The sequence below is a fragment of the Castor canadensis genome, chromosome X (assembly GCF_047511655.1).
Source record: "Castor canadensis chromosome X, mCasCan1.hap1v2, whole genome shotgun sequence".
Lineage (NCBI taxonomy): Eukaryota > Metazoa > Chordata > Mammalia > Rodentia > Castoridae > Castor > Castor canadensis.
Window position 1 is genome coordinate 18,085,426 of NC_133405.1, and position 27,975 is coordinate 18,113,400.

At 40.5% G+C, this 27,975-nt stretch overlaps 2 protein-coding genes across 10 annotated transcripts in view; one reads left to right on the forward strand and one right to left on the reverse strand.

The window, feature by feature from the left end:
* LOC109675936 (uncharacterized) overlaps positions 1-27,975 on the reverse strand; it is a 529,573-nt gene that overhangs the window by 60,346 nt on the left and 441,252 nt on the right. The window lies entirely within an intron of this gene.
* LOC141419525 (uncharacterized) lies at positions 5,096-23,163 on the forward strand. 4 transcript variants are annotated; one of them, XM_074062307.1, is made up of 14 exons: positions 5,096-5,176; positions 5,394-5,492; positions 5,584-5,667; positions 6,484-6,644; positions 7,578-7,689; positions 9,709-9,798; positions 11,232-11,986; positions 13,250-13,325; positions 14,559-14,667; positions 15,872-15,989; positions 18,108-18,152; positions 20,227-20,329; positions 21,438-21,612; positions 23,077-23,163. In XM_074062307.1, exons 2-13 carry the CDS (start codon positions 5,489-5,491, stop codon positions 21,545-21,547), a joined length of 1,767 nt encoding a protein of 588 aa, XP_073918408.1. In that variant the 5' UTR covers positions 5,096-5,176; positions 5,394-5,488; the 3' UTR covers positions 21,548-21,612; positions 23,077-23,163. The 4 variants fall into 4 exon arrangements, with proteins under 4 accessions (XP_073918408.1, XP_073918407.1, XP_073918410.1 ...); XM_074062306.1 differs by lacking the exon at positions 5,096-5,176 and having other exon boundaries at positions 5,201-5,492; XM_074062309.1 differs by lacking the exons at positions 5,096-5,176; positions 21,438-21,612; positions 23,077-23,163 and adding an exon at positions 17,306-17,430 and having other exon boundaries at positions 5,202-5,492; positions 20,227-20,304.

The following is a 27,975-nucleotide window of genomic DNA, read 5'->3' on the forward strand; positions in this document are numbered from 1 at the left end:
AGACAATGAAAGTTGCCAATTAATATTCTGCCATATATGAGAATATAATCTTCCTAGGAAATTGGAATATAAATATGTTTCTAGTTATAAAAATTATTTTTCATTATTTAGCATATATTTCTTAAATGCTCTTAAAAGTTAACAGAACTTAAGTCAATTAGTATTATTGTATAAATTGTAAAAAGTGTAAGTCTGTTTTCACATTATACTGACAGTTCAGACTTCTAATGGAAATCTCCTTGAGTTTTGGATGATATTTGGGTGTAGGCTTGTGTATTTGGGGTTTTGTCAGTAGGATGTTTTAAAAAAAGATTGTTTGACACGACACTTACATAAAGAATGCTTAATTCTGTTTCTCCCAATACTTAACTGTTTTCACCTTACCTGGACTTTAACTATAATTAAATTACAAGGTTTAACTCCTACTTTACTCTCCAGTTCTCCCCACACCTCTTTCACACCAATACAAAATGAGTATTTTTGAGTACTTTTCTGAGTTTTACAAACTTACTTTTGAATTACACAAACATAAGTATTTGAATTTTATGATAAAACATACTTTTAAATCTGTCAGTTTTGACAAATACCTTATTCTTAGTACCAAAATATTTTAACAGCAATTTATAAGTATTAACTAAACATTGGCTATTAAAATATTGATACTACTTAACTAAGAATATTGTGTTTTCAATACAGATGATGGTGGATATACTCTTAATCTCAGAAGAAGAAGTCTGCTGTCTTTGAAACACTACATAAAGAAAAGCCGAAGCTGTGGGGGAGAGGCCCAGAGAGAGAATGGAAGGGAGATAGGTTGCTGTGAGGTGCTTAGAGTCCCCAGCAGACTTACTACAGACTTAGCAGGATAAATAAATAACTAAATAGATAGATAAATAGATAAGTGCCCCTGAACTGAGGAATGGATGGCGAAGGCTGGAATGTGACTGTGTTGCTAGGGAGAGGTGAGAAAGGGGAAACCGGAGCATGGGCAAGCAGGCTGCTGATTGGCTGGCGCCCGGAACGCGCAACAGGGCTAGAGCGTGGCAGGTAAGAGTTTCTTCAGTCAGTCGCTGGCCAGCCGGGGCAGCGACTGGGCCTGCTAAGAGTCGCTCTGCCTCGACTGAGGGTCCCAAGGCGGAGCGGTGGCTCTTTGGGCCCCGCCCCGCCCCGTCCCGTCCCCCGGGGTTCCTGCCCGGACCTCCCGGGTCCCGGCTGCTGCGGCCCCAGCGCGGTGCGGCCCCAGAGCCACCGGTGGTGGTTCCCAGCCTGGCTGTGAAGATGGCGGACCGCGCTGTCGCCAGCGCCAACGGCAGCTCATCCTTGCGGGGTACACAGGAACGAATGGGTAAGTGGGCCTGCGGCTCCCGAGGGGACTTGGGCCTTCGAGGGAGGCGGGGTTCCCACTGCCCCCGGGCCAGCTGGAGCAGCATGGCCGGCGTCAGAAAACTTTTCTCTGGAGTCGCCTTGGTCCTCCCTCATCCCGCGGGATTGTCCTGGGATGGGACAGTGGGGAGGTTGGGAGGGGGCGGGAGGGGAAACGGCCGGCCAGCGCTTCCAACGGCCAAACCGCCGATGCCGGTGGCCAAACTGTCCGTGCCAACGGCCAAACTGCCGATGCCAACGGGCGAACCCCCGCGGGCGGGGCTGGAACTCGGGGCCCCGCGTGTGGCCCCGAGTCACGCCAGCTGTTAAAGGGCAACGGACGTTCTGCTGCCCGGGATACCGCGCGCCAGGGCGGAGCTTCCAGGATTGGAAAGTTTGAGGTTTGCCCCAACCTGGGACGGGACGCTGCACCCTCCTTGTCAAGGTTCAGGGAGGATGGAGCAGGGGATGGGGATGCTTTGAAAGGTGACATGAAACTTGGCTCTGTGCTGATCTCCTGATTAGCATGCTGTAGCACTTGACTTCCCCCAAGATGTCACCTTCCTTGGGTCATCTTGCAGGCCCTAGGTTGAACTAAAGGAGAATCAGCACTTCAGAGTGCTTTCTCTTCCACACGTCTCATCGCCAGAGTACCCCCCAGCCCCCACCAAAAAATCTCGTTAATCGTATCAAAGTTTGCAGCCCTTCCTTTAGGAGATTGCGCTGGACACCTGGGCAAGGAAGTATTTCTTGCCCAAGTAAGGAAGATTGTAGCCTGCTTTGAAGACTCTCTCTCCCACCTATGCACTAGAATACATGATTTCTATTGACTTCTGTTGAAATCCTTAGGGACTTTTGCATGTGTAATTGACAAGGTAGTTTAGATTCACTGAGATTGGGTGGCCATATGTTACTAAAAATAGGAATCAGTTCTCCAAAGAAGGTGTCAGAAGCAAACAAACGGTTCCATAGGGGAAAATCAGTACTCCTGCTTGTAGCTTATTCATCTAGAGAGATAGAGTTTGCAATAAATTGTTGTATTCTTTGTTAATACCTAAGACCTTCTGATCTTAGTTTATTTCAGTGATTGAAATTAACCTGTACTCTTGAATTTACAGCATTTCAAAATAAAAACATAAAAGCCATGCAAAACAAAAAAAGGCTTAACTCAAAACCCTCCTTTACATTCTTGCCTCTCCTTCTACATTCAGAATTGAAAATATCCCATGTTAGACTGGAACAGAACTCCATCTTGATTAAAACTGCCCTCATGGTCTCAGCATTTTCCTGAAGGGGTCAAGAAGACAACCTTTACTAGGTCAATTTCATCTCCTGTGGAGATCCTGGCTGATGAGTTAAAACAGTGTCCATTTATATGCATATGCATTAATATATACATTAGATATATTCGTGATATAAATGTATGGATATGTTTAGTTATGTTTCCTGTGCACTGGTTGTAGCATACCAAAGAAATGTGCTGGTGGAGTGACTGAAGTGATAGAACACCTGCCTAGCAAGGGTGAGGCCCTGAGGCCCTGAGTTCGAACTCCAGTGCTGCCAAAAAAAAAAAAAGAAAAGAAAAGGAATTCGAAAGAAATAGGCTTCTTTCAACAAACACGTTTTTTCATATTTTTATACAGAACTTTTTTTTCAGTACTGAGGCTTGAACTCAGGGCCTATACCTTGAGCCACTCCACCAGCCGTTTTTTGTGATAGATTTTTTTCAAGATAGGGTCTCACAAACTATTTCCCCGGGCTGATTTCGAACCATGATCCTCCTGATATCTGCCTCCTGAGTGGCTAGGATTGCAGGCGTGAACCACCAGTGCCTAGCCAGAATTGTTTTAAAATACACTTTGAGTATTTCAACCAGATGAGCATAAGAAAGTTTGCTATTGACTTGTCACCTTTCCTTTCTTGTTTTTCTAAATTCACACATGATTTCTCAGTCTAGAATAAATTATGTAAAAAATACCTTGTACACATGCAGGGAAAGCTACTGAGATTGACAGCCAGATTCTCATAGAGTTTAGAGCTGGAGAACCTGTAAGGTTAGAAAATCTTGAACAGCTTCTACAAGTGGAAGGTCTACTGTAATGGCCAGCTGAATATTCTTTCCAAGTTGCATGTCTACTGTAATGGACAGCTATATATATTCTTTCCAAGTGGTCACTCATTGTAGATAGCTGGAAGTGGTAGAAAATTGTCCCCAGTTTTTATTATCAATTCCAAAGACATGCTGAGAGGTCTTCTGGAAGTATCTGTCAGCCTTGTGACTTTGTTGTTATTTTAGACAAAATTCCATGAACTCACCTATTTTTGTGGTTTCCCGATTGCATATTTCTTTGTTTTCCTATTAGTTTCTTTCTTAATGCTTTACTATCTCAACTCAAGTTGCTTTTTATTGTACAACTAAGATGTGGTGCCACTACTTGCTACCTATGTGATCTGAGAAAGATAGGTTTAGCTTCAGTTTTCTCATTGCTTTAAAACCATTAGCAAGGCTATGCCTTTTCTTTTCTCTGTTTCTTCTTTTTGTGGTGCTGAGGATTGAACTGGGCCTTGGCTGGAGTATGCTAAGTGTGCACTTCCCCAACTGAGCTATATCCGCAGCCCTCCAAAAGTTCCATTCTGATGCACAGTGAAGATGGAAGGAGAACCAGTATTTGGACATGTGACCATTCTAGGTAGAAAAATGTCAAGCAAACAAATATAAACTATACCAAAGTGCTAACACACATCTCTTGTAAACAGGCAGAAAAATGATAAAGTTCAATAAAAGTGATGTGTAAGATTAGTAGAGCACATTTTAGGGAAATGTAAGAAAAACTACAGGATAATGCACATGAGAGTTCTTAACTCTTTAATTGAACTCCTTAATTCCATGTATGGCTGCATCTAAAATGCCTCACAATCCTGGGCATCTCTGGGAAGGGCCTGGAGAAGAACACTGAAAAATCTGTTTTATCCTTGTTTAAGAGCATAGGAGATACGCCCCTATGCTATTGCACACAAGTCTGGTTACCACATATTAAGAAAAACTAAATTAACGGTTATGATACGTAGTTAAAATAATTAAGGAAATGTGTGCTTGTGTGGCAGAGAACTAATGAAGCCTGAGATGTTAGTGGCCACTGAGAAAAGCTATCTGGGACTTATTTTACAGTGTAAGCTTGAAAGTGACATTACAATTGTTGCCATGGAGATCACCATTTCAAAAGAGAGAAATGATATTTTTTGTTCTCAGGGGTCTAACAGCTCAGATAAGTTATGACCCAGCTAAATTTGAAGATTAGACTCTTGTCAGCTTTCTTACTACTTCAACTACTGGCAGTTTCGTGTGCGCATTTAGTTCTCCTGCTTAGAAGTATGAAGGACAGGAGTGTGTATTTGACACAATTTAGCTGACCATAAAGACAGTGTCTCTCAAAATGTACAATTTTACCAGATTATTTAACGGTTTTATTAAATAGAAATAACCTGAGAAGTAGTTATGATGGGAATCATGAACCAAATTTGGGCTTCCTATGCCCCCGATTTAGGTGATTTATAAATGTAGTACTTAAAATTGGACCCAGTCTCTGAGGACCTCGCTGTTAATGCTTTGTTTCCAAATTTGGATCCATAAATTCTTAATTTCTTATCTTCTAAATTCCCAAATTAGGGTGAAACTTAACTTCTTTCTAATTCCTTGCCAGCTCAGTTTTTCCGATACTTGGTGAAAGTATCTACTCATCCACAAGTTTGTGCTGCCACTGCTATTAACAACTCTACTTGTCTTTATGAGCACAAATACCTTGGCACTTCCACAGTAAGCACTTTTCGTTCCTCATGAAAGCATTGCTGAGCATCACAGGTACTCAGTATGTCTTTTTTGTTGACTCAGATTAAGTAGTCATGATGTTACCTTATAGAAGTGATCCAATCCTTTATTATCAGGACACATTTGGCTGTGGTTTGCCTACCCCTTGGGTTAGCAGTTTGTATTCTTAACATCTAATGCCTTTCCTTATCTTCCTGTATTCCAGTTGCTGTGTCTCAAACTGACGCAGAAGAAAAACGTCAAAGTCGCATTAGCTCCTTAGCTACTCAATCTCATAATGCAAGACCAGCTTTTAAACCAATGGGTATAATTTCTGTAATGCTTCGATTGATGTCAAATTGTTGTATCTTTAAAATTCGATATCGTATTAACATCTAACTATATTCTCTTTGTAGTAACCGATAGCTCTGTTCTTAAAAACGACATGAAGCAAAGATTAGCAAAAGAACGTAGACAAGAAAGAAAACGACAAGAGGAAGGTATATTTTGTTTGTGTTTTGTCCATTTTTTTTAGTTTATTGTTTTACATTTACTCACGTGTATACAGTGTTTGGGTATATTTTAGAAGGTATATATTAGATGTTTTCCTTTAAATCAAAATGAATGAACTTTATGTAAACATTTCTGAATTGGTTTCCCTTGCTTTTCCTAGTGCTCAAACTTTTTCAAATGGAATATAAATAATCTTTGTTTTGATTGAGGAGAAAGACAAAGAGTACTGTATTGGAAGAGTATTTTACAACTGCGTAGATAATCTCCAGGTTTTCTTCAGGAAAAATTTGAATATAGGAAAACATGTACTTCCATGATTGGGTATACTACTACCTTCATTAATATAAAATCTGCGTGCTTAATACTGTCCCTATAGATGAGGATTGTGAAAGTAGTTTCCTAATAGAAGGAAGCAAAACATATATTCTGGCCATGTGTTTTTTAAGCCTGTATTTTAAAATATAGCATATTAATCTGGTGGAGTTTGACTTGATCTGAAGTCAGCAAAATTTTACATGAAAGAAAACATTTCTTGTTAATTTGGAATTTTAGTTTGGCCAGAATGAAGGTCATCTGGCTTGGACACTATAGTTCTTCAGAGTTAAATGAATACCTAGTGAAAAATGGTTCTGTGGTGGCCACCTGTGTTTACTTACATAATTAATCTTTAGTTACTAGCATAGACTGTATTGTTTTAAGAAAGAGAATGAGATAAAATAACCCGTTCCTTCTACGTGTATAATGTGTAAAACTTAAATATTTTCTTGGTTCTACACCTTGAAAATGTATTTGGAATATTTCAGCCAATAAAGAGATGCAACTCCTTGAGAAGGAACGGAAAGCAAAACTTCAGTTTGAAAAGCAACTGGAAGAAAAACAACGGAAGATAAAAGAGCAAAAAGAAAAGGATGAGCGAAGGAGACTATCTTCAGAAAAGAGAAAACAGAATTTAGAAGCTGAAACAGTGCGTACTTCTGCAGCCTGTCTGTCTCACTGCATTGCCTGTATCTGAAATACTTTTTTCTTAGCCCTTGTCCGCCTTTCCTGGCCCTTTGGAAAGGAGACAATCTTGATACTTCCTGTCTTTGTTTCCTTCCCCTCAGCATTAGAGGCACTCGCCCTGTCCTGGTAAGGTCCAGGAACATAGACCCACCTAACTGCCTTCCAGAAACAGAGCCCTGTCTACCTTCAGGATGTAGCTCACAGGATGCCTTTGGTCTAGGGTTTGCTCTGAGCTGTTCTCTCTGCCACCAAAAAGCATACATTGCTGTCCCATTGCCTAGAGGCTAAGGGCAGATCCCACTGCCTCCCTTCCCTGACTTGTCCCATCTGATTTTCTTCCACCTCTAATTGTCAGAGCACTTGCTGTCCTGTCTAGCTCTCCCTCCCTTCCCCTGTCCCTTCTGTTCCTGCCTGTCCCTTTCCTGACATAGTTAGCATTCACTCTCTTGTTTTGTGGCACTATTGCTGCCTTTTTCTCCCTCTTTTTTCTTTCTTTGGTATCTTGGGCATGCTATTATGAGGCAGTGGCTTCATTATGTCCTTTTTTTTCTCTTCTGTGTCCCTTCAGTTTCTTGTGTTATTTATTCTTGGCATCTGGCTATTCTGCATGATTTTCTCTTTTTGACACTACGTTTTTCTCTTGTAGGTCATTCCACTCCTTTACTCTGAATATGCTTGATTTCTTCTGAATCTGGCATGCTCTCTGTGATGCCATTCTCTCTGTCTAGTCCAGTTAATCTTAAGTGTCCCTAAATAGATCTGGGAGTGACTGACTGACACACAAAAACTTGTACTTGATAAAGAAGTTTGGCGAGGGGCATGTTGTCTGAACTGGAAAACTTATGGTAACCAATATAATGAATATATTAAAAGTATTGGCATTTATTTTTCAAAGGAGAAATATAGAGCTGCTGTTTCGCGTACTATGCAATGGAGTACTCGTTTTGATCAGCGATCAAAGAGATGTTCATGGGACGGTTCTACTGAGAACACTGAAAATAAAAATGGTAAATAATATGATTGCTAAATTTTAAGTTCATTAGTGTTCATATTTAAACATTGGCTTGCATTTTCAGGAAGGTTTTCATCTGTATACACTAAACAAAAATGCAATACACAGTAAATTTATATTTAGCTATGTCATATGCCAATGCAGAAGAAAAAGGTGAGATTTTATAATAGATTTTAACTCAGGATACCCTAAATCTTAAATTTATAATCACCATAAAGATGCCAAATAGTTACACAGCTTATCCAATGCATATTTTTTGAGGTACTAGAGATTGAACCAAGGACCTTGCACTTGCTAGACAAGTACTTTACCACTTGAGCCACAGCCCTTGTCCCCTTTATTGTTTTGTTTTTAGGATAAGGTCTCACTAATACTTTGTATAGGCTGGTCTTAAACTCTTGATCTTCTTGCCTCCACCTCCCAAGTAGCTGGGATTACAAGTGTGCACCAACACACCTGGTTCTCCTGTATATTTTTCTGAAAAAAAAAATAAACTGTGTACCTTCTTTACTATTGTCGCAATAGAAATTTCCCTGTACCTGAACATAATTCTACACATTTTCATAGAACACAAGTTAAATTTGTGTAGTTTGAAAGGAATGATCACTTGAGCCCCCAGGAGTTTGGGGCTAGTTAGGCAACAGAGTAAAACTCTGTCTTCAAAAATCAGTAAGTAAATACAAAGCAAATACCACTTTTGTGCCTTGTGAATTGAAAAAGCGTAGTAACAGGTTGAATTTTAAAATGTATGTTTTACATTATTAGATACGTTGGCATGTTTTGAGCAATGCTGACAGCTATAAAACTCTACTGCAATAAATGATACTGGGTGATACCATTTAAAGTGTAATTAATTGTAGCTGTGGTTATCCAAGTAAAAGAGAGTCTAAAAGTATTTTATAGTTGTCATATCTTGAAAAGGATTTCTGGGGCAAAAAGAACTTTTGTTTTGTTCAAATTTACATTGCTGTTTGTTCTCTTAAGACTCCTACAGTTTTAACAATGAGCTTGAAGGGTTTTTTATTTTGTTGCCAGTCTGAGTGCAACACATTTTCTCTTGTACTTGTCTGAGAGCAGCTGATCCTTTTACCACTCCATCCTCACTATGCTTTCCCAAAGCATTGGATTCATTCAGAGTTAATGTTAAGGAGATTTTTCCTAGCACCTTAGTTGTCATACAGCAAAAATTAATTTATTATTCACCAACTAAATCCTTTAGAAAAATCAGGTAATATTAATTACAATATCATGTATATGTGCTTTCATTTTAATATATCTCAATTGTTCCACAAGAGTTGACTATGTTTTACTATCTCATTACCTTCAGGAACTAACAAAGATTTAATATACTGAGTCAACAGTAGTGTGGTTTCATTAATGTGTCTACTTGCCATATTAATGAGACATGTAAGCAGAAGGGACAGGTGATGACTTTGAAGGTAGCAATTACTTAAATTGCACTGAAGGAGCAATTCCAAGTCATCACAATGTATTTTAATTTACAAGTCCCCAGAAGAGAAATTCTCTTTTAAACAGATATTCCTCAGCATCAAAGCTAGAATATGCCAAGTAAAATGGAAAAGTGTCTACATGAAGCAGGCTGTTTCCCTTATGAGTGGTTGGATTGCATAAGTTGTGACATCAGTATCAAATGCTAATGCTCATGTTTGTTTAAAAATAGTTATGACTAATTATAAATTACTTTTAGTATTAGACACAATGGCTTGTTGTGTAGTCCTAACATGGGAACTCTGGTGTTGTCAGATAATATCAGACATTTTCCCTCTGAATTTTTACCATTTTCTAACTTTTTTCCTTTTCAGAAAATGGAGTAAAGTAATTTTAAGTTTGGGGGTACACAAGATCTCTGTAATCTCTTGAAGTTAAATAAATTCTTACAAGCAGGGGTAGAGAAGATTAAAAATGTTTGATAAAATGAGTAGCTGACTCCCGAAATAATATATTTAAGTCATTTTTGAAAAGAAAAGTAATACTCCTTTGATTTAATCTTTAGGAAAAAGAGAACTTAAAAGAAGCTCATCTCTGAATAGAAAGGACAGAAGAGAGCGCTCTCATGGTGACAACCAGTATGTGAACAAGCCAGGTGATTATTTCTCAGTACAATTCATTTTTAAGCATGTTTATTAGCATATAATTAGTTGTACAGGGAGGTTTTATTGTGACACTATATACCGTATATGCTTACCATATATCTTGGTTAGATCTACCTCCTTCCTCCATTATTCTCCCAAATCCTGCCACTCCCTTCTTAAGACAATTTCAACAGGCTTCATTCTTATGTTCATACACATATACAAAGTACTTCGACCATATTCACCGTCCTTCACCCCTATGTTCGCTCGCCCCTCCCCCATTAATACCTACCTCTGCATAGGACCTGTTTTACATTCCTGTCCTTCGTTTTTTAAGTGTGTATTCATTGTTTAAAGGCTTTTCGTTGTGGTATTTCACACATGAATATATTATCTAAGTACATATCTTAAGTGGTGGCTTAAAAGTGTTATGTGGCCACACTTTGGAGAAAGCTTCACTCTTTTGCCTCTATGATCTTTTTCTTGTTTTCACTGCTTGAATTTTTATTCCCCCACATCTCCAATCCCCTCTGTTTTTCAACAGCTTTCAGTAAGTTGACTTGTGCCACCTTCATCACTAAAGAGAATGTACTTCAGCATTGTTCCCCCTACCTTTCTCTTTCCCTCTTCCCCCATCCCCCTCATCCCATAGACAGTCCCTCAAATACAGTCATGGCTGACTTTAGCACACTAAAGTGTTTGTTTAAAGTAATTTCTTTTCAACACCTTTTCCCTAGTACTACCCATTTACATGTGTTTCCTTGCTTTTGTTTCATACTGAGCCATTCACTTACCAGAAGGCACTCTGCTTAATCGATTCAGGTTAATTCCTATTAGAACAAATGCCATTGTCAGAGGGCTCTTCGTAAACATGATAGACTTACTGGAGCAAAATATTTACAACAAAATTCATTTTTTTCCATTTTTGGCAGTATTGAGGTTGAACTCTGATCATCACTTTTGCTAGGCACACTCTATTGCTTGAGCCTCACCTCCAGACCTTTTTCCTCTGGTTATTCTTGAGACAGGGTCTTATTTTTTGCCCAGGCTGGCTTGAACCACAATCCTTCTGTTCTCTGCTTTTACACTTTCTGCCATATCTGGGATGACACACACATGGCACCACACTCAGCATTTTTTTCATTGAGATGGAGTCTCAAATGGCCTGAAACTGTGTTCTTCCTGATCTCAGCCTCCCAAGTAGCTAAGGTGACAGGTGTGAGCCACTGGTGCCTGGCAGCAACTCTGTTTTTGGTGTTGCTTCTGGTTCTGTACTGTGTCTGTGATGCATTTTCACTGAATACTTCCTGTGTTGTATGTAATTCCTGTGATTTGCTAATAGTCTCTTTTCTCTGTTCCTGTCTTATACTGTCATGGTATATTGTTTTTATCTTGTGAAATTTCTGACTTTATGGAATTTTCCTCTGTTCTCATTCAATTACAGTCATCAGCAATCATGTCCTTCGTTATATACAAGTGCCAATTCGTAGCCACAGCAGTGATGAATTGAAGACTTCCACCGTGCTTTCTATGTTAGGAGTCAAAATGAATCTTCACACAAAGTTAGATATGACTCCCCTGGAGAAAGCAGACACCCCTCTTGAAGCAAATATGAGCATATCCCCCAAAGCTAGCATGGCAATACCATCTAAGCAGTCAGAAGTGCCACCTGAAGTGATCGTGGAGGTGCCCCCCCAGGTGAACGTGGAGGCAGCCCCCAAAATGAACATAGAAGTGACCCCCAAGGAGAATGTGGAAATGCCTCCTCAGGGGAATACAGATGTGCAACCTGCTGTACACCCCATGGTGAGCATAGCTACTACTCCCATGGCTAGCATGGAATCCCCTGTGTTAAGCTTAGACTCATTGCCTTTGAGCGTGGAATCATCCCCATTGGTGAGTGTGGAGGCATCACCAGTGGTGAGTTTGGACACCTCCCCTGAGACCAGCATGGCTATATCTCCTGAAGTTGGCATAGACCCAGCTAGCATGGAAGCGTCCACTGAGACAAATGCGGATGAGACCAGTGTGGAAGTCCTACCCGAAGTTAATGTAGAAGAGAACTTGGAAGCTCATCTTGAGGGAAAAGCTGGAAGATCATCAGACGCAAGTATGAAAGGACCATCTAAGGATAGCATAACACCTCCTAAAGTGATTGTAGATGTGGCATCACAGACAAGTGTAGACATGCCATGCAAGGTGAGCATGAATGTGTATCATAGGCCAAAACAAGTCTCCAGAGGTTTGTCAGGTGCCTTGTAGTGACACATTTCCTAGTAACATATATGCATTTTAGCCAGGTCAGATTTTATAACATAAGTAACTTATTGTTTGTGGCATTCTGCACTCCAATTAATAAATTACTTCAGCTAATTAAAACTTCTCTGAAGTTTGTTGTACCAGCATTTCACCCCAGAGATGAAATATTAGGTAATATTAGTAAACTTTTAGTAGAAGATAGAAAACATAACAGCTTATGTGAACTGTTTCTAAATTCTTGAGGAAAAAGTTTTTGAGAAATGTTCTAACCCTTAATTAAGATTCAGAAGTTGAATTAGGTTTTGAAGTAAAAGATTTCCTTTAAATTAATTGTTTCTGTTCTGTACTGGAATTGTGTGATATAACTTCTTAGTCTAGAAGAAAGTATCTTTGTACTTGTTTTTCATGCACTAAAGGGAAATTGGGGGTTTAAGGAAGTAAAATTTTTTTATGTATGGTACTGGGGCTTGAACTGAGGGCCTTCACCTTGAGCCACTCCACCAGCCCTATTTTTGTGAAGGGTCTTTTGAGTAGGGTCTCCAAACTATTTGCCCAGGCTGGCTTCAAACCATGATCCTCGTGATCTCTGCCTTTTGAGTAGCTAGGATTACAGGCGTGAGCCACTGGCACCTGGCTATAATTGTCTTTTATGCAGAATATTTTTCTCCCCAAAAGAAAGCTAGCTACAGCAAAATAATTGCTAGTAATGTCTTACCTTATTGCACCAATCTGCTCAGAAACCAGAACCGAAAACACAGATTTCAAACCCTGTAATCAAAAAGCGTCCATCATCACACATACCTTGTTATAGATGGCCATCATCTGCCCGTGGGTGGCGTTCACCCTCTCCAGTATATACTACGTAAGTAGCCCATTTGCAACTAATTCCTGGTAGGTGCTTTCCCAAGACACATTTCATATCAGTGTCTCATAAGGGAAATAAATACTATGCGTATTTATTTTGTCTATTATAAAAATGCCCACATTACAATAATGTCATTACCTCATAGTATCAAAACATATTTTATGAAATCATATATTTAAAATAAATTAGCACACATTTGGTACTTTTTCTCAGCAAACAGAGTCAAAGGAACCATTCGTCATCACCTATTCCAGTTTTACCATCAATACCAGCACATACTTCTCTGTCGTACAAAATAACACCTGTCCAATGTACTGTATTTGTGCCAAATGCATTAGGTTCCATCAGAAAGAAGAGAAGAACAGCGTCTACGAGTAAATCTGAGGGTGATGTCCAAAAACACGATCTGTGAAGGTAAGCTTATTTTAGCAACACAGAAGATCTTAAGGTACTTCGGGAATGGTCAGCTTCATTTCATTTCCCAACTGAGAGGACTTTAGGGAATGATCTTTATTTCAGATAAAGAGAATTGAACAACTCACTGGTCCACTGGACTGTTTCTTTTCTACTTGCTTGCCCTTGTCTGAACTGCTTACTCACCTACCCCTTTGCTTTTGGAAAATCCGTTTTGGGAACTGCTAGAAAAAGCACAGGTTGGATGAGAGGGTTTGTCTAGGTAATCCCCGTGGGCCTTTCCATTTCCAGTATTGCATGGTTCTTGCAGAGAGCACAGCTAGCTTATCATGGATGAACAGGTTTGAAGATGTAAGTCAGTTTCCATATATAGGCCATAACATGTGGTGTGCCTTGGTGTGTGCTGGATGTAAGTTCCCGAAAGTGTCACATTGCTTTTTTTTTTTCCTAGTTTGCCTATCACATGTATCCTTACACCTATAGACACTACTTAAATTCAAACCTCCTGGGGAATTTTACTTTTTTAAGGAATTCCACCTTGAATTCTTTGTCACAAATGATTTTATTACAAACTATTCATTCTTGATGTGTCTTAAAATTTTCATTGTCACACATTATTTAATTAAAACAAAGAAATCAGTTACCTAGACTAAAATATTATAATGTGCCTCCATGTCTTCACCTTATTTTCCTGATAGTGTTGGTTTCTTTTGTTACCTACATCTGACCACTTTATGATAACCAAATGTATATGCTGTTGTCAGAGTTCCGCTAAACAGTACTAAAAAGCATGCACAAGTCTTCACATGTATGCCAGTTATGTTTTGTTTAGTTGAGTAGGGCTTTTATTCTTCATTTGGACTTGGTATACCCTTGGCTTCCCCTATATTCAGTATATCTTAATCATTTTTCTGATATAATCATTTGATTCAGCTATCTCAAAATGGCCATCCTTGTTGCATTTTGGAACGAGATCTTGTTTCAAAGAAACAAAATGTTAATTCTGTCATCGGGGGTTGGCGTGTGATTTATAAATTTTGGCCTATGCATCATTTGGTTTTTTAATGTTTTCAGCTGTGTTGTACTTCCTTGTTGGACTGAGAGACAGTAAGTTCCCTAAAATAACTATCACATGTTTATTTAAACTGTTTCACATGTTTATTTATTATCAGTTGGTGCTTAAATAAACACATGTGTTTATTTAAACATGATCTTATAATAAATGCTCATTAGGAACCTCAAGGCTGGAAGAAGCCCCCAAAGTTTTGACCAAAAATCACCATGTCACTCATGAAGAAGAAGACAAGAAAGAAGACAAACCGCGTGACAAAATGGAATCTAGGTCAGTACAAAATCATCCTTTTTATGCTGTAACACTTTATTTTATTGTAGCCCAAATTTTGAAAATTTTCTCTCAGGTTGCAAATTCTCCAAGAGCAACTTGGTTTTTTTTCAGTGAGGATCAGAATCTCTCATTGCCTTCTAGACAAGTAAGGAAAGTATAGGCAGCATTTAAAGCCTTTGTAAGTGGCCGACCAAAGAGGACCCTGAGTCCTCCATACGTGTTCTTTTAGTTTTTGTACATGTGCCAATAATGTACATGTTCTAGGAGAAGGCATAGAGAGATTGAAATGACGTCCAGGGGTCTGTCTCTCAGCAATAGCACCTGAGTGACCACACATTTCTGTTCGCATTAACTGGGGTCAGCCCCTTACTTTACTTTTTTTAAAAAGTGTAAGTTCAGGATTTGTAACCCTGAAAATTATACTTACTCATGTTTTACCTTGGGTGCATTCCAGTGACCTTCATGACACCTGAATCTCATCAGGCCAGTGAGTCACTGCTGGAATGACATTGTATGGTCAGCAAATGTCATGTACAGCCAGCTATGTGCATTTAAACTTGAAAGAAAGGCTCTTCTGTCTTGAGGCCTATTTTGTCTTGGGCGCTATAATGTCATTCTCTGTTGACTGCCTGCAAGAAACACCTGTAGTACTGACTTTATTTTCAAGTATTAAGTGTTCTTTAAAATACAACCCTTTACTTCCCATACACTTTATGTGGGCTTGGAGAAAAGAGGATGTTTAGAATAGCAAGAAATTACAACTGGAAAACTATCACTCATTTCCTCGAGCACCGTTAGACCCACATCTAAGTTACCCATGTCTTCCCCGGGTGAGATTGGGTGTGAGATGCTGAGGGAATCTGACTGTAAAACAGATAAGGACTGATTATTTCTCTCTTGCATGTGTGTCCATGTATGTGTTTTTGACGGTGCAAAGTAGTCCAGTACTTGATAGAAATCTCTTTACATTCCCATGCATAGTTTCCCCTACTTAAAAAGGATGAATTAGTCCTATATAGTAACAACACAGACAATGTAGTGAATCGGTATAAGTTATGTTAGTACACACAAGCAATTTCGCTATAAACATTCACATACTGCTGCATGCTGTGTGTGTGTGTGTGTGTGTGTGTGTGTGTGCGTGTGTGTGTGTGTGACTAAAGTAAATACTAATTTCTCTATATGCTCTTGGTGTTACTAGGAAAGAAGACATGGCAGATGAAGAACCAGCAGAAGTACAAGATGAAGATGGATTTCAAGAACAAGGTTTAAAAATGAATAAAGAATTCCAGCCAGAAGATGATCACGGATTTCCCCAGGTTTGCTGGTTTGACATACTAACAGTGGATAAGAACCAGCAAATAAAGTTCAATTGAAACCCAAAGCAGCAATTGGTGTCTTTGAGCACATGTAGCATTCATGGCTGCATCTTTACCTTACAGTCTCACTGTTACCCAATACCACTGCAGGTCAATTTCAGCCACCCTTGGCAAAGTTCTGAAGTGTTTCTCAGGGGCAACACACAAAAGCAGAAAGCAGCAGATTATAGATTAGTAGTCCTATAGTTTAAAATCCTAATTGCTTACACAGACTAAATGTCCCAGGTCAGTTTTCCCCATTGTGCATTCTGTGATGCCACACAGGGCGTTCAATTATACTTTGCCTCCCCCAACAGGAGAGAAAGTGAGATATTACAAATGCCTTATCAAATTGACCACCAGGAATGGCTCACCCTTCTAAATCCAAACCTCTGGATAAATAAATCCCCAAGCTGAGTTCAGACTATACTCATTTTGAATTATTCCCGTAGCTCAATTTATTTTCTCAGTTTTCACGTATCATTCATCAAACTGCTTACAGGAAAGTTTGATAAGTGGTTGTACACACTTCAGGAAGTAACCTTTACAACTCCTCTGAGCTTTTGAGAAATGGAAGAATTTTGGATCCTGTTGCCTTGTAAAGGGATAGTTCTATAATCATTTACATTTAAAGAAAGGTGGTCTAATATGCATAATGATAACCATGACAACTGGAAGCTTCCAGTTAAAACTTAACCTCAGTCTTTACATTTTAACTAATGCTTTAAAAACTGATAATCCTCGACTATGATACATATATTGTATATATAGGAATCCTCAATCAAAATATTATCACTATTTAACTTTTTAAACTAATGTTCTCTGATGTCACTCAGATATACTGAGATTAAATGAAACCCACTAAAAACTATTAAAAAGGAGAAGGGAGGAGGGAAGGTGACTAAGACTGTAATATACATGAGGTGATTTTGACCACAATACATTACACACACGTTCTAAGTATCACAATGGGGTCCTTTTGCATAATTAACTTACACTAATAAAAATGTTTTAAAAATATTTTTACATAAATTTCCTAGAAAGGGGATACCAAAATAAAAAATCAGGAAGCTGTGGAGAAACACAAGAAGGGACATGAAAGAATCATGTTACAAAATTTGCAAGAAAGATTAGAAAGAAAAAAGCTACTCACTCACTGTCTTGGGGTCATTGTGTTGAACAATGTTGAGCACAAGATAACAGAACATGTTTTTGAAAAACACAAAGCAGATGTGTGTTATTAGCCCCTGACTGTTCTACTATATTCTCTTATCAAGGAGCTGACTTCTACACAGAATTGACCATTCCTCTCCTCATGGACTCTTAGTGGTTATTACAGCAGTGCCTCAACATGTCAAACCTTTGGGAACAGTGCTTCTTTGAACAGAGTACCTCCAGTCTGGTAGGGGTTGTTGAAAGTTAGAGTTTCTTCTAAAGTAGACTGGAATTTGCAACTTCTATGTTCGAAAGAAGTGAAGGCCTCTGGTGGAGGGGGCGCAGGGGATGTGTAAGGTAGGGCCACATTTTGTGTAATTGATGTGACTAATCTGGGAGACCTGGCCCAAGTGAGGTGCCTCATGCCTTCCTGTTGCTGAGATGGCCAGGGAACCACCACCTTCTTCACCTGCCTCCTTTTCCCTCCGCTGCCCCGTCTTCTCTTTTTAGTGTCAAAATCTTCACTGGGTAGCACCGTTGAGGCACCATAGTTTCCTTAATGTCAGCTTCCGGAATGGTCTAAGACTAAGATCCTATTGAAATCTCTGCTTGGTTTGCAAAAATATGTGCTTAGTCTAAGTAATAAATTTTCATGTGTATGAAAATAGGAGTGAGAAGTTGTCATTTTGGGTGTTTGTGGTGTCATAGCAAGCACAGCTGCTGCCATTCACAGCATCTTATAGTTGAAACCTGGACTGGAAGGAGAAACCCAGCTGTTGCCCCAGGTCTTTCATTGTTTAAATCTGTGGTTTTGGAGCCATTTCAAACATTGTCCACCTTTGCAAAATGGAGATAATCAACTGCTCGAGTGCTACTGAGTTTTAACCTCTTTTCATGTTTGAATTTTTATTTCCCTTTAAATAGACACTTAAGAAAATCATGAAGCGGACGAGAGAGACAGATGGGAAGGTAATCTCCACACTCCGACCACCAGTGTGCAAGAATTCTTCTTGCTTCACATTCTTGCTAACTTTTTCACTTTTGCCAATCTGGTGATAATAAAATAAAGTGCATTCGCATTTCCCTGGTCGTTAAAAGGTTTGAGCGTGTTTTCCTGTCTCTAGCTCACTTTCGTGTTTCTCTCCAGTGAAATGCTTGCTTAGGTCTTTTTGCCCAAAACCTTTGAGTTGGTTTTTCTTTTTCTAACTTTCTTATAGTTCTTTGCATGTTCTTGATAATGCTCTGTTTTGGTCGTGTGTTGGACATATCTTCACTCAACTTGTGGCTTGTTTTATTATCATCTTATGCCGCTTAGAAGCTCCTGGTGCTAATGCTTTTGCATTTATTAACATTTTCTGATGACTAGCAAAGTCAAGGGCCTTTCTCATATGCTTACTGGCCATTTAGAGATCTACTTTGGTGACATGTCTTTTCAAGTCACTTGTCCATTTGCCTATTTTGTCACCTGCCTTTTAGAGGTGTGTGTGTGTGTGTGTGTGTGTGTGTGTTTTACCCACTCTAGTTATGAGTCCTTTGTATATCTGTGGTACAGGGATCTTCTCCCATATTATAGTTAGCCTCACTCTCTTAATATCTTGTGATGATCCAGGAGTTCTTCATTTTAATGAGCTCCAATGTACCCTTGTTCGTTTATGGCAAATGCTTTGGGGGTCTGTTTCATAATTAATTGTTTTGCCCAACACCATGTCTTTTGATGGAGCACATGCATTCAAGAAGTGTTTTCTCTGGATTCTGTACTCTTTCTATTTTATATTACAGAACTGATTTTCTGGGGCCAGGGGTGTGGCTCAAGTGGGTAGAGCACCTGCCTAGCAAGCACAAAGCCCTGAGTTCAAACCCCCCAGGACCACCAAAAAGAAAAAAAACCTGATATTCTGCCTGTTTACAATTGCCAAGTTCTCATCATTCCTACTATTTCTAAAGGAGCATGAGAATGTAGAATCAGAATGTGATTTCTGAAAAGTGCTGGGAGTCACCATGTCAAAGTTCATTTGCGACTGGAGGCGTGACTCAAGTGGTAGGGCACCTGACTTGCAAGCACAAAGCCCTGAGTTCAAGCCTCAGTCCCACCAAAAGAAAAAGCATACGATGAATGTATTTTGTATTCATATATGAAAATAAAAGAATGAAACCTGTTGAAATTGTTCTAAGAAAGGAGAGAAGGGGGAAGAGGGAGAATGATGGAGGAGGTAAATCTGAGATGTGTTGTAAGCACATATGTAAATATCACATGTATGCTTAAAAAAAGTTCATTCAACTTGCGAAGCAGAGATGGCTCCTATAAACCTAGCTTCTCAGGAGGCAGAGATCAGGAGGATCATAGTTCAAAGACAGCCCCAGCAAATAGTTCAACAGACCCTATCACAAAATTATCCAACACGAGAAAGGGCTGGTGGAGTGGCTCAAGCCATAAAGTACCTGCCTAGCAAGTGTGAAGCCCTGCGTTCAAACCCCAGTACCACCAATATTAAACAGTTCACTTAAGACATTGGCTCAAAAAGTTTGGCCTCAAGCAACAGCCAAAGAACTTTTTAGCTCTTCACTGACTGGTCCCACCCTGGCTTTAATTAGGATTCCAAGCAGGCAGAAGACAAATTGGCGGTCCAAAGCTGAAGGCCCTTGGTCAGGGAAATTTTTCATTCTTGAATGTCTTAGCTGAAAGACAGAAGTAGGGTGACCTGCCCCTGTCCCCTGTATGTAGGTTCTTGGAGCCAGTTACAAATATTTGATTTTTTTACCTTTTATTTGAAATGCCAAAAGTTAGCCATCAAACCAATCTTTGCTTTTGTTTTGTGAGACAGGATCTCTTTGTGTAGCTCAAGCTGGCCTGGAACTCACTAAGTAGCCAAGGCTGGCCTTCAACGTGAGGTCACCCTGCCTCAGCATCCCAAGTGCTGAGATCACAGGCAGGTGCCACCACGCCCAGCTACCATCAGTCCAGTCTTCAACTTTGACCTCCTTGAATTCTAAGGCAGGATGATTAAATATTAGATATAATCACGATTTTCATTTTTAAACACAGGCTTCAGAAACATCTGACAAGGACACATCTGAAGAGGATGAGGCTGACGATGAGGATGAAATAGAGGGTGATGAAGACCCCCTGGATGAACTGTCTGCATCAGGTGTGCTTGCCACCAATGGTTCTGTTAGCCATCACTTAGGAACTGGACTGCCTAGGCTCATATTCAAAGCTCCTCCACTTCTGAGCTTTGTGGCTTGGGGCAGGTCACTTAACCTCTCTGTGCTTAGCTTTACTTTACCATCTGCAGAAGGGGAAGCTAATGTTGTCATGAGATTTCAGTGAGCTAAATCTGACTGATGGATAAGAATAGTGTCTGACATGTAGGAAACTCTCAAATATCAGCAGCAGCTGCTGTTATTTTATACATCATGCTAACAGACTGTTGGTGGCAGCTTTTTCTCAGTTGAATGTAGGGATTGCTGGCTTTTCATAGCTCAGAGTCTCAGAAAGCATCCATGATTGACTACAGGTGTAGTCTCATTAAGGAAATTGCAGTTGGGTCATGGCATGAGTGCCCTTTAAAACGTATTGTTGACTCCGTGTGAGTAGGAAGCACTTTATAGTAGAGGTAATTGCCTTTGAGAAAACACAGTTCATCCATCTTCATCCCATCAGCAGATGTTGAACAGGTAAGTCAGGTGTTGTACAAATGCTGGGGGATGAAAAGCCACAGCCTTCATCATCAAGGACCCATAGCCAGTGGGGAGACAGACATGTGGGCCAACAGTCATAGTGTCACAAGATTAAAAAGTTAAAAGAAGGTCAGTCAAAATACAGTGGGAACACAGTGGCAGGAGCCCCTGAGTCTGGGCCTATGAGGAGAGGTGAAGGTAGTAAGGAGCGTTTGAGGGGAGACCAAGCTCAGAGTCATGACTGGCTAGGCAGCAGTCGGGCAGGAGCAAGAAGTAAGAAGCAGCCCTGCCCTCTGGCCATCAGTCTTTCCCAGCAAAAGAGAGAGGACAGTTTCTTAAAGATGGTCACTTTGTGTATTGAGGCCCAGGTAAGTGTGTGTACAGGGCAGCATGGGGCCACAGCTCAAGTATATGGGCCTGGATCCCCAGAGTCCTGCCGGCCTAGTACTTCCTGCCTCAACAGGTACCTGTACCTCCCCCACCACACCCCACATCACCTCCAGATTACAGCTTTTGTTTTTTCTTGTATTTATTGTTGAAACTCCAGTTTCAATTTTGTTTTGTTTTCTTCCACAGGCATCCAACATAGAAATTCATCTTCCAAACCCAAGATGCCTTGTAAAAATGCCATGAGAAGACCTCAAAAGCTGGCGGTTTTACAAGCTGCAACCAGTGAGGGCGACTAGAATAAAAAAGCCTATTTTAACACTGATATGAAAGACAGCAGACAAAAGAGCACAGGATCCTCAAGGTGAGTCACTCAGCTCCTCATTTATCCACATAGGAGAGTTATAACTGACATTCTGAGAATTCTAAGCAGTATTATTTCTTGAGCCCTTACTTCACACGTAGCAAACACTGTGAGGCACTCAATTTAACAGAAACACACTGATGGCCTCCAACATCCTTCTACGATTTCTTCACTGCTTTAGAGTTTTCATTGTAGCAGTCTTCGACAAGTCTCTGGTTAAGCTTATGCCTACGCATTTTTTTCTTTTTGAGGCTATGGTGAATGGGATTGTTTTCCTGACTTCTTTTTCAAACAAGTGCATTGTTGGTGTATAGAAAAGCTACGATTTTTACATCTTGCTTCCTTGGTGAAATTCCAGATCAGATCTCAGAGTCTAGAGGGCTTAGGATCTTTTAAGTATAGGATCATCAGCAAACAAGGATAGTTTGACTTCTTCCTTTCCTATTGAAGGACTAAAGGACGGACTGCAGGAGGTCCCATAAGGTGATAAGTGATGAAGGAGAAAATCTCTCCTTCCCAGGAAATCTCTGTCTGCACCTGAGAGACATCTCTGGACCCAGGCAATGCAAAAAAAGGCTATAAAACCCAATCCCCAACCTGACCCATGGGATCACTGGTTTCCGGGTTCCGCTGCATTCTCCAATATGCAGTCTTTCTCTTCTCTTCTCTACAAATAAAATCTTCCTGACCTCTGCTGTTGGAGTCCACCTGTGCTTTCTTCCTCAGAGCGGGCTCAAGAACCCTGAGCACCTGAAATTCCTGCATGTGTTATCCGTGCATCACTATTTGTATTCCTTTTCTTTCTTTCCCTTTCCTTATCATTCTGGTGAAGAACTCAAACACTACATTGAAGGAAGAGTGGTGCTTGTGGCCAGCCTCAATTGCTCCTGGTTTTTCAGGAAATGCTCTGTTGTTCTGCATTTTGTGTAATATTGGCTCTAGGCCTGTCATCTGTATCCCACATTGTGCTTGGGTATGACCCTTCTATTACTAGTTTCTTCAGGTATTGTTACCATGAGAGGATGCTTGATTTTATTAGAGGCTTTTGCTATATCTGTGTAGGTGATTGCATGATTCTTGTCCTTGCTTCTGTTAGTATGCTGCATTGCATTTATCGATTTGTATATGTTGAACTATCCTTCAGTCGTGCAGCGAAGTCAGTTTACACATAATGTATGATATTTTCAATCTGCTGTTGAATTCAGTTTGAAAGTATTTTATGAAAGATTTTTGCATTGAAAATGAGGCACAGGCTAATGACATCGAAAACATATTCAATAAAATAATGGCAGTAATTTTCCCAAATCTTGGGAAAGATTCTCTGGAGGCTCCCTGAATTTCAATTGTTCCTTGTTTTCTGCTTGCCACAATAGTTCAGTCTCAAATAGTAGATAGTCTCTCAAGATGGCGAATGGCTATTCATTTTGGAGTAATTAGAATTCTAACCACATTATCTCTTTCCAGATCACATACAAAAAGAATACCCCAAACTGGAAAAGCTGCTGTCCGATCCACCATGAGCGTCAACACAAATCAGGAGTGGATGTGTGGCCAGGTAATTGACATTAGTCACAACACTGAAACACCTGCCACAAAGTCCACCCCTGATACATACAAACACAATGTGAACGATTCCATGGCATCTTGCTAAAGTACTCAGGCACCTTTAGACCATAAGATAAGGCACAAACATTTTCCAGCCCGTTTGGGTATGGCCTCATTCCATCATCACAGTATACAGTCTTTGGAGAAGAGGAAGAAGACCGTGGTGAGTCTACAAAACTGATGTAGAGGGCTCTTCCATTAAGTTAGTTTAGGGAGAATAGTTAACTCGAGTCTAATTTTTATGTCCCACATTTCCTGCCAGATATAAAAAATAAGTCCTTTTCAAAATCCAGATTCCTCTGAGCTCCTTGTCCTCTGGTGGCCTGACAAACACGTAGATGTTCCTTATGGGCAGAAGGTTACGGAGATCTTTGGAATTTGTCCTTTATTCTGTGTTTCCAAAACCATAAGACCATTGTTTTTCTCTCCTTAAGAAGCTCTCTTTTCACTTAAGTGAAGCATCGTGGGGTCCTTTTGGAGTTGAGGAAGTCAGGGGCATTTATGAGAGCACCAGGCGTCACCAAGTCTGGAGGGCTGCCAGAGGTCTAGGACCCACCCCAATGGGAGGCCAGAACCAAGTTGCCAGAGACCACCAGCATCTCTATTAATCTTTCTTTTCTTATACCCCCGATTAGACATACAAGCCTCGTGGGACCAGGGAGATTGATCATCTTCTGCTGGATAAAACCCCCACGACAAAGACTCAGAATTTTCTGCCTCATACTTGAACCTAGAAAGAACATGGCTGTCAAAAAACAAAAGAAACAAAGAAGACATCCAAAGGTCACCTTGACAACTACTTCAAAAGTTGTTCATATCATCTTGTTTGAATAAAGAGGTTTCTGTTTTCCTTGAAAAAAATCACCATTGTCTCTCTTGTGTGTGTAGGAGTGAGTGAATCAGAGTGAGTGAATCGAGGGTGCTTTCGTTAAGTGGTGACAATCCTGTTTCCTAAAGAATCCTTTTGCAGGAATTATCCTCTCTCAGTATATATTGGAAATCCTACAAATAATGTTTATTCTGTTTAGCAATGACATCAACTTTGGCATTTGGAGTTGTGTGAACAATTCAGCTTGCTGAGAACAGCTATGTCAGATTGTTTGCAATATACAAACACTGAAGGCTGTATAATACAGTAAAGTTTTACCATGATAAGTGTATTTTTAATCTTGCCATGGTCAGTGTATAGCATTGATACTTCAAATGCTGGGGGTCCTAGAATCCGTAACCTTAGAACAGTCGGCATCTTTTACACTCATCAGTGTTTCCTTTTGAAGTACATATTGTTGTTTACCTGAACCATAGATGCCTTTTTTGTGTACATAAAACAGTACTTGGCTGTTGTTGCGGGATACATTTAATTGCTCTGAATGTCAAATGTTTACCTTTTTCTGCTTGTACTCCCCAAACCTGTCCTTCAGTATACACTCAGGCTTGGAGCATATAACCTAAACGTGATTGTCTTTCTGTAGGCACTGGCTGCAGTTGAGGACAGGAGCAGTGCACACAGCTGTACACACATGTACGTATGTACACACATATATCTGCACACACATGTACATGTGTACACACACATACCTACCTATGTACACACATGCAAAGGATACGGCACGCCATGAAACTTGAATGTGTGACTGAGAGGTGTAAAGGACTCTACTTGCCTAAGTCATGGGCCTCACCCAGTGAGCCCTGTGATTGGTCACACTGTTCTATAGGTGACAAACAAAGAAATAGTGTTTTAAGAACAAGACAAAAAACCCTTGAATGCACATTCCTTGTCCTAATGCCAGTGAGCTCTCAGTGTTGAACCACAAATAGTTTAAAGCAGGCCAGTGTTCTTTTTGCTCACTGCTCTTGGATTAGTAAAAGGAGAGAATTATTCTTTGTGACTCCTGATCCTTTGCTCGTCAGAATCTGTATCCTTGTTATCGAGTAGGGTGGGATGTGTCAGGTTTTAAATTATTTTTATATATTAGCCGTTTCCTAAAGAAGTCAGAGACAATCACCCTAAAATGAGTTTTTTCTCTCTTCCATTTTATGATGATGATGATGCTGAGTATGATTATTTATCATTTGATTATTCTACTGGGGGTACACTGTGACATTTACAAACGTTTCTACAATATATCAAAGTTGAATTCACTCCTCCGTCATTCTCCTTTATCTCCTCTCCTCCCATTCCTATAAGAGTTTCAACAGGTCTCATTTTTCCATTTTCACACATGAGTACATGTTATATCCACCATATACACCTCATACTCCTTTCCTTATATCCTCCCCCCCCCCGCCACTGTTACCAACCCCCAGACGGGACCTGTTTTACCTTCCTGTTCTCCATTTAAAAAAAAAAGACATTTCTGTTTATTTAAGATGGCTATATGGGGAGTTTCACTGCAACATTTCCTTGTAAAATGGATTTCTGGTATTATTCTGCACAAATGCCATGTGTTGAAATGCCCTGTGATAGCTCCCTGTAAATGTGTGCTCTATGAAATAAACTGCATGTTTTGCTTTCATTGTAATAGTAAAACCTGCACTGGTGGTGGTGTAAAGGTGGCACCGATTGTTAACCAGGCAGTGAACACAGGCAACCAGCAAGTTCAATAAATACTGATCAGATCCAGCGATTTCACTCTTCATCTAGTTGTCCATCAGGCAGAATTCCACTTTTAGGACAAGCAGGTGTGAGTTTTCAAACTTTGGTCTTCTGGCAGCTATTTGAATGCAAAGCAGAGTGATCTTGATCTACCGGGCTCAAGCAGTACTTCCTCTGAGCTAGTAGCTCTTCCTTGCCAAGTCTGGCACCAGATGCTGTTGATCCATCTGTTGGAACTGTGGACGTGGGTGTTCTTTTCACAACTCCAAGGTGATGATGCACGGATGACACGTGCAGGAATTTCAGATGCTCAGGGTTCTTGAGCCTGCTCTGGGGATGAAAACACAGGTGGACTCCAACAGCAGAGGTCGGAAAGATTTTATTTGTAGAAAAAAGAAGAGATAGACTGCATATTGGAAAATGCAGGGGGACCCAGAAACCCGTGAGGGAAAACCCGTTAGGGGGAAGTTTAGGATAAGTTTCTGAGCTACAAGCACTAGAAGGCTTACTGTGGCCATTGCTCTGAGGCATCCTGGCCTTCCCTTGGCTACCTGATCTTACTCTTTGCTTAAGTAACCTACTGACTGGGGAGTGATGCCCCAGAGTTAGGTCACCACTCCTAAGGCCAGTCCTCCCTTTTCATAGACATATAATTGAAAGTTCTCTTGTACTGGGAGACCCAGGACAGGAGCTGTTATAAGAGCCTTTTTTAACCTGTGGAATGCATTTTCTGACTTCTCATCCCACTCAATAAAGAGCTGGGTTTCCTTCTGTGCTTCCTTAAGGATTTGATATAAGGGCCTGGCTAGGTCTGCATAGCCCAGGATCCAAATTCTACAGTATCCTGTGACCCCTCCCAAAAAAGGCCCTCAATTGCTTTAGAGTTTTAGGTAGAGGAAACGTCAGGATTGGACGGATTCTGTCTTCTCCTAGAGACCTCATTTCTTTCTCCAGGACAGGATCTAAATATGTAACCCTAGACTGACACAATTGGGCTTTTTCTTTAGAGATTTTATAACCTCTATCTGCTAAGAAGTTTAGTAAGGACTCAGTGGCTCCTGAAATGACAGGCTCATTTGGTGCACAGAGCAGGAGGTCATCTACATATTGTAGCAGAGTAGCTTGTGGATATTGCCATTCTGCCAAGTCATGGGTTAGAGTTAACCCAAAGAGGTGGGGGCTGTCTCCGAATCCCTTGGGGAGGACAGTCCATGTGACCTGTCCAGACTTTCTTGTGGGGTCCTCAAAAGCAAAGATAGGTTGGCTTTTAGGGTGTAAGGGAATGCAAAAGAAGGCATCTTTTAAATTGAGGACAGAGTAGTGAGCAGTACCTGGAGATATTTGGGTTAAAAGCTTATAGGGATTTGGAACTACAGGGTGGAGAGGCACTACTGCTCCGTTGATCAGGCGGAGATCCTGGACTAGCCTCCATTTGTTAGGTCCCTTCCTGACACCGAGAATCGGAGTATTATATGGGCTGGAAGCATTCTATTAGCAGTCCCTATCTCTTTAAGTCTTTGGTTATGGGAATTACCCCTCCTTAACTTCTGGCTTTAAAGGATATTGTTTTTGATGGGGAAACCAGGAGGGGTCCTTGAGATGAATTAGGGCTGGGGCAGCTGTTCGTGCCTGTCCCACAGTGTGTCCATCCATCCACACTGTGGGGTCTACCTGTTCCTCTATTAGGGGCAAGCAAAAGTACTCTCCTGGGGGTAAAATAGCTGTACCCCCAATTTAGATAGAAGGTCTCGCCCTTGCAGAGGAGTAGGGGTTTCTGGGACAATTAAAAAGGAGTGACAGACTGTTGGGGATATACCCAAAAGACTGTGACACAGGTTACTCCAGAGGCACCTGCACACCCATGTTTATGGCAGCGCTATTCACAATAGCCAAGTTATGGAACCAGCCAAGATGCCCCACGACTGACGAACGGATCAAGAAAATGTGGTATCTATACACAATGGAATTTTATGCAGCCATGAAGAAGGATGAAATGTTATCATTTGCTGGTAAATGGATGGAATTGGAGAACATCATTCTGAGTGAGGTTAGCCTGGCCCAAAAGACCAAAAATCGTATGTTCTCCCTCATATGTGGACATTAGTTCAAGGGCAAACACAACAATGGGATTAGACTATGAAATGAGTGAGTGAGCATTGCAG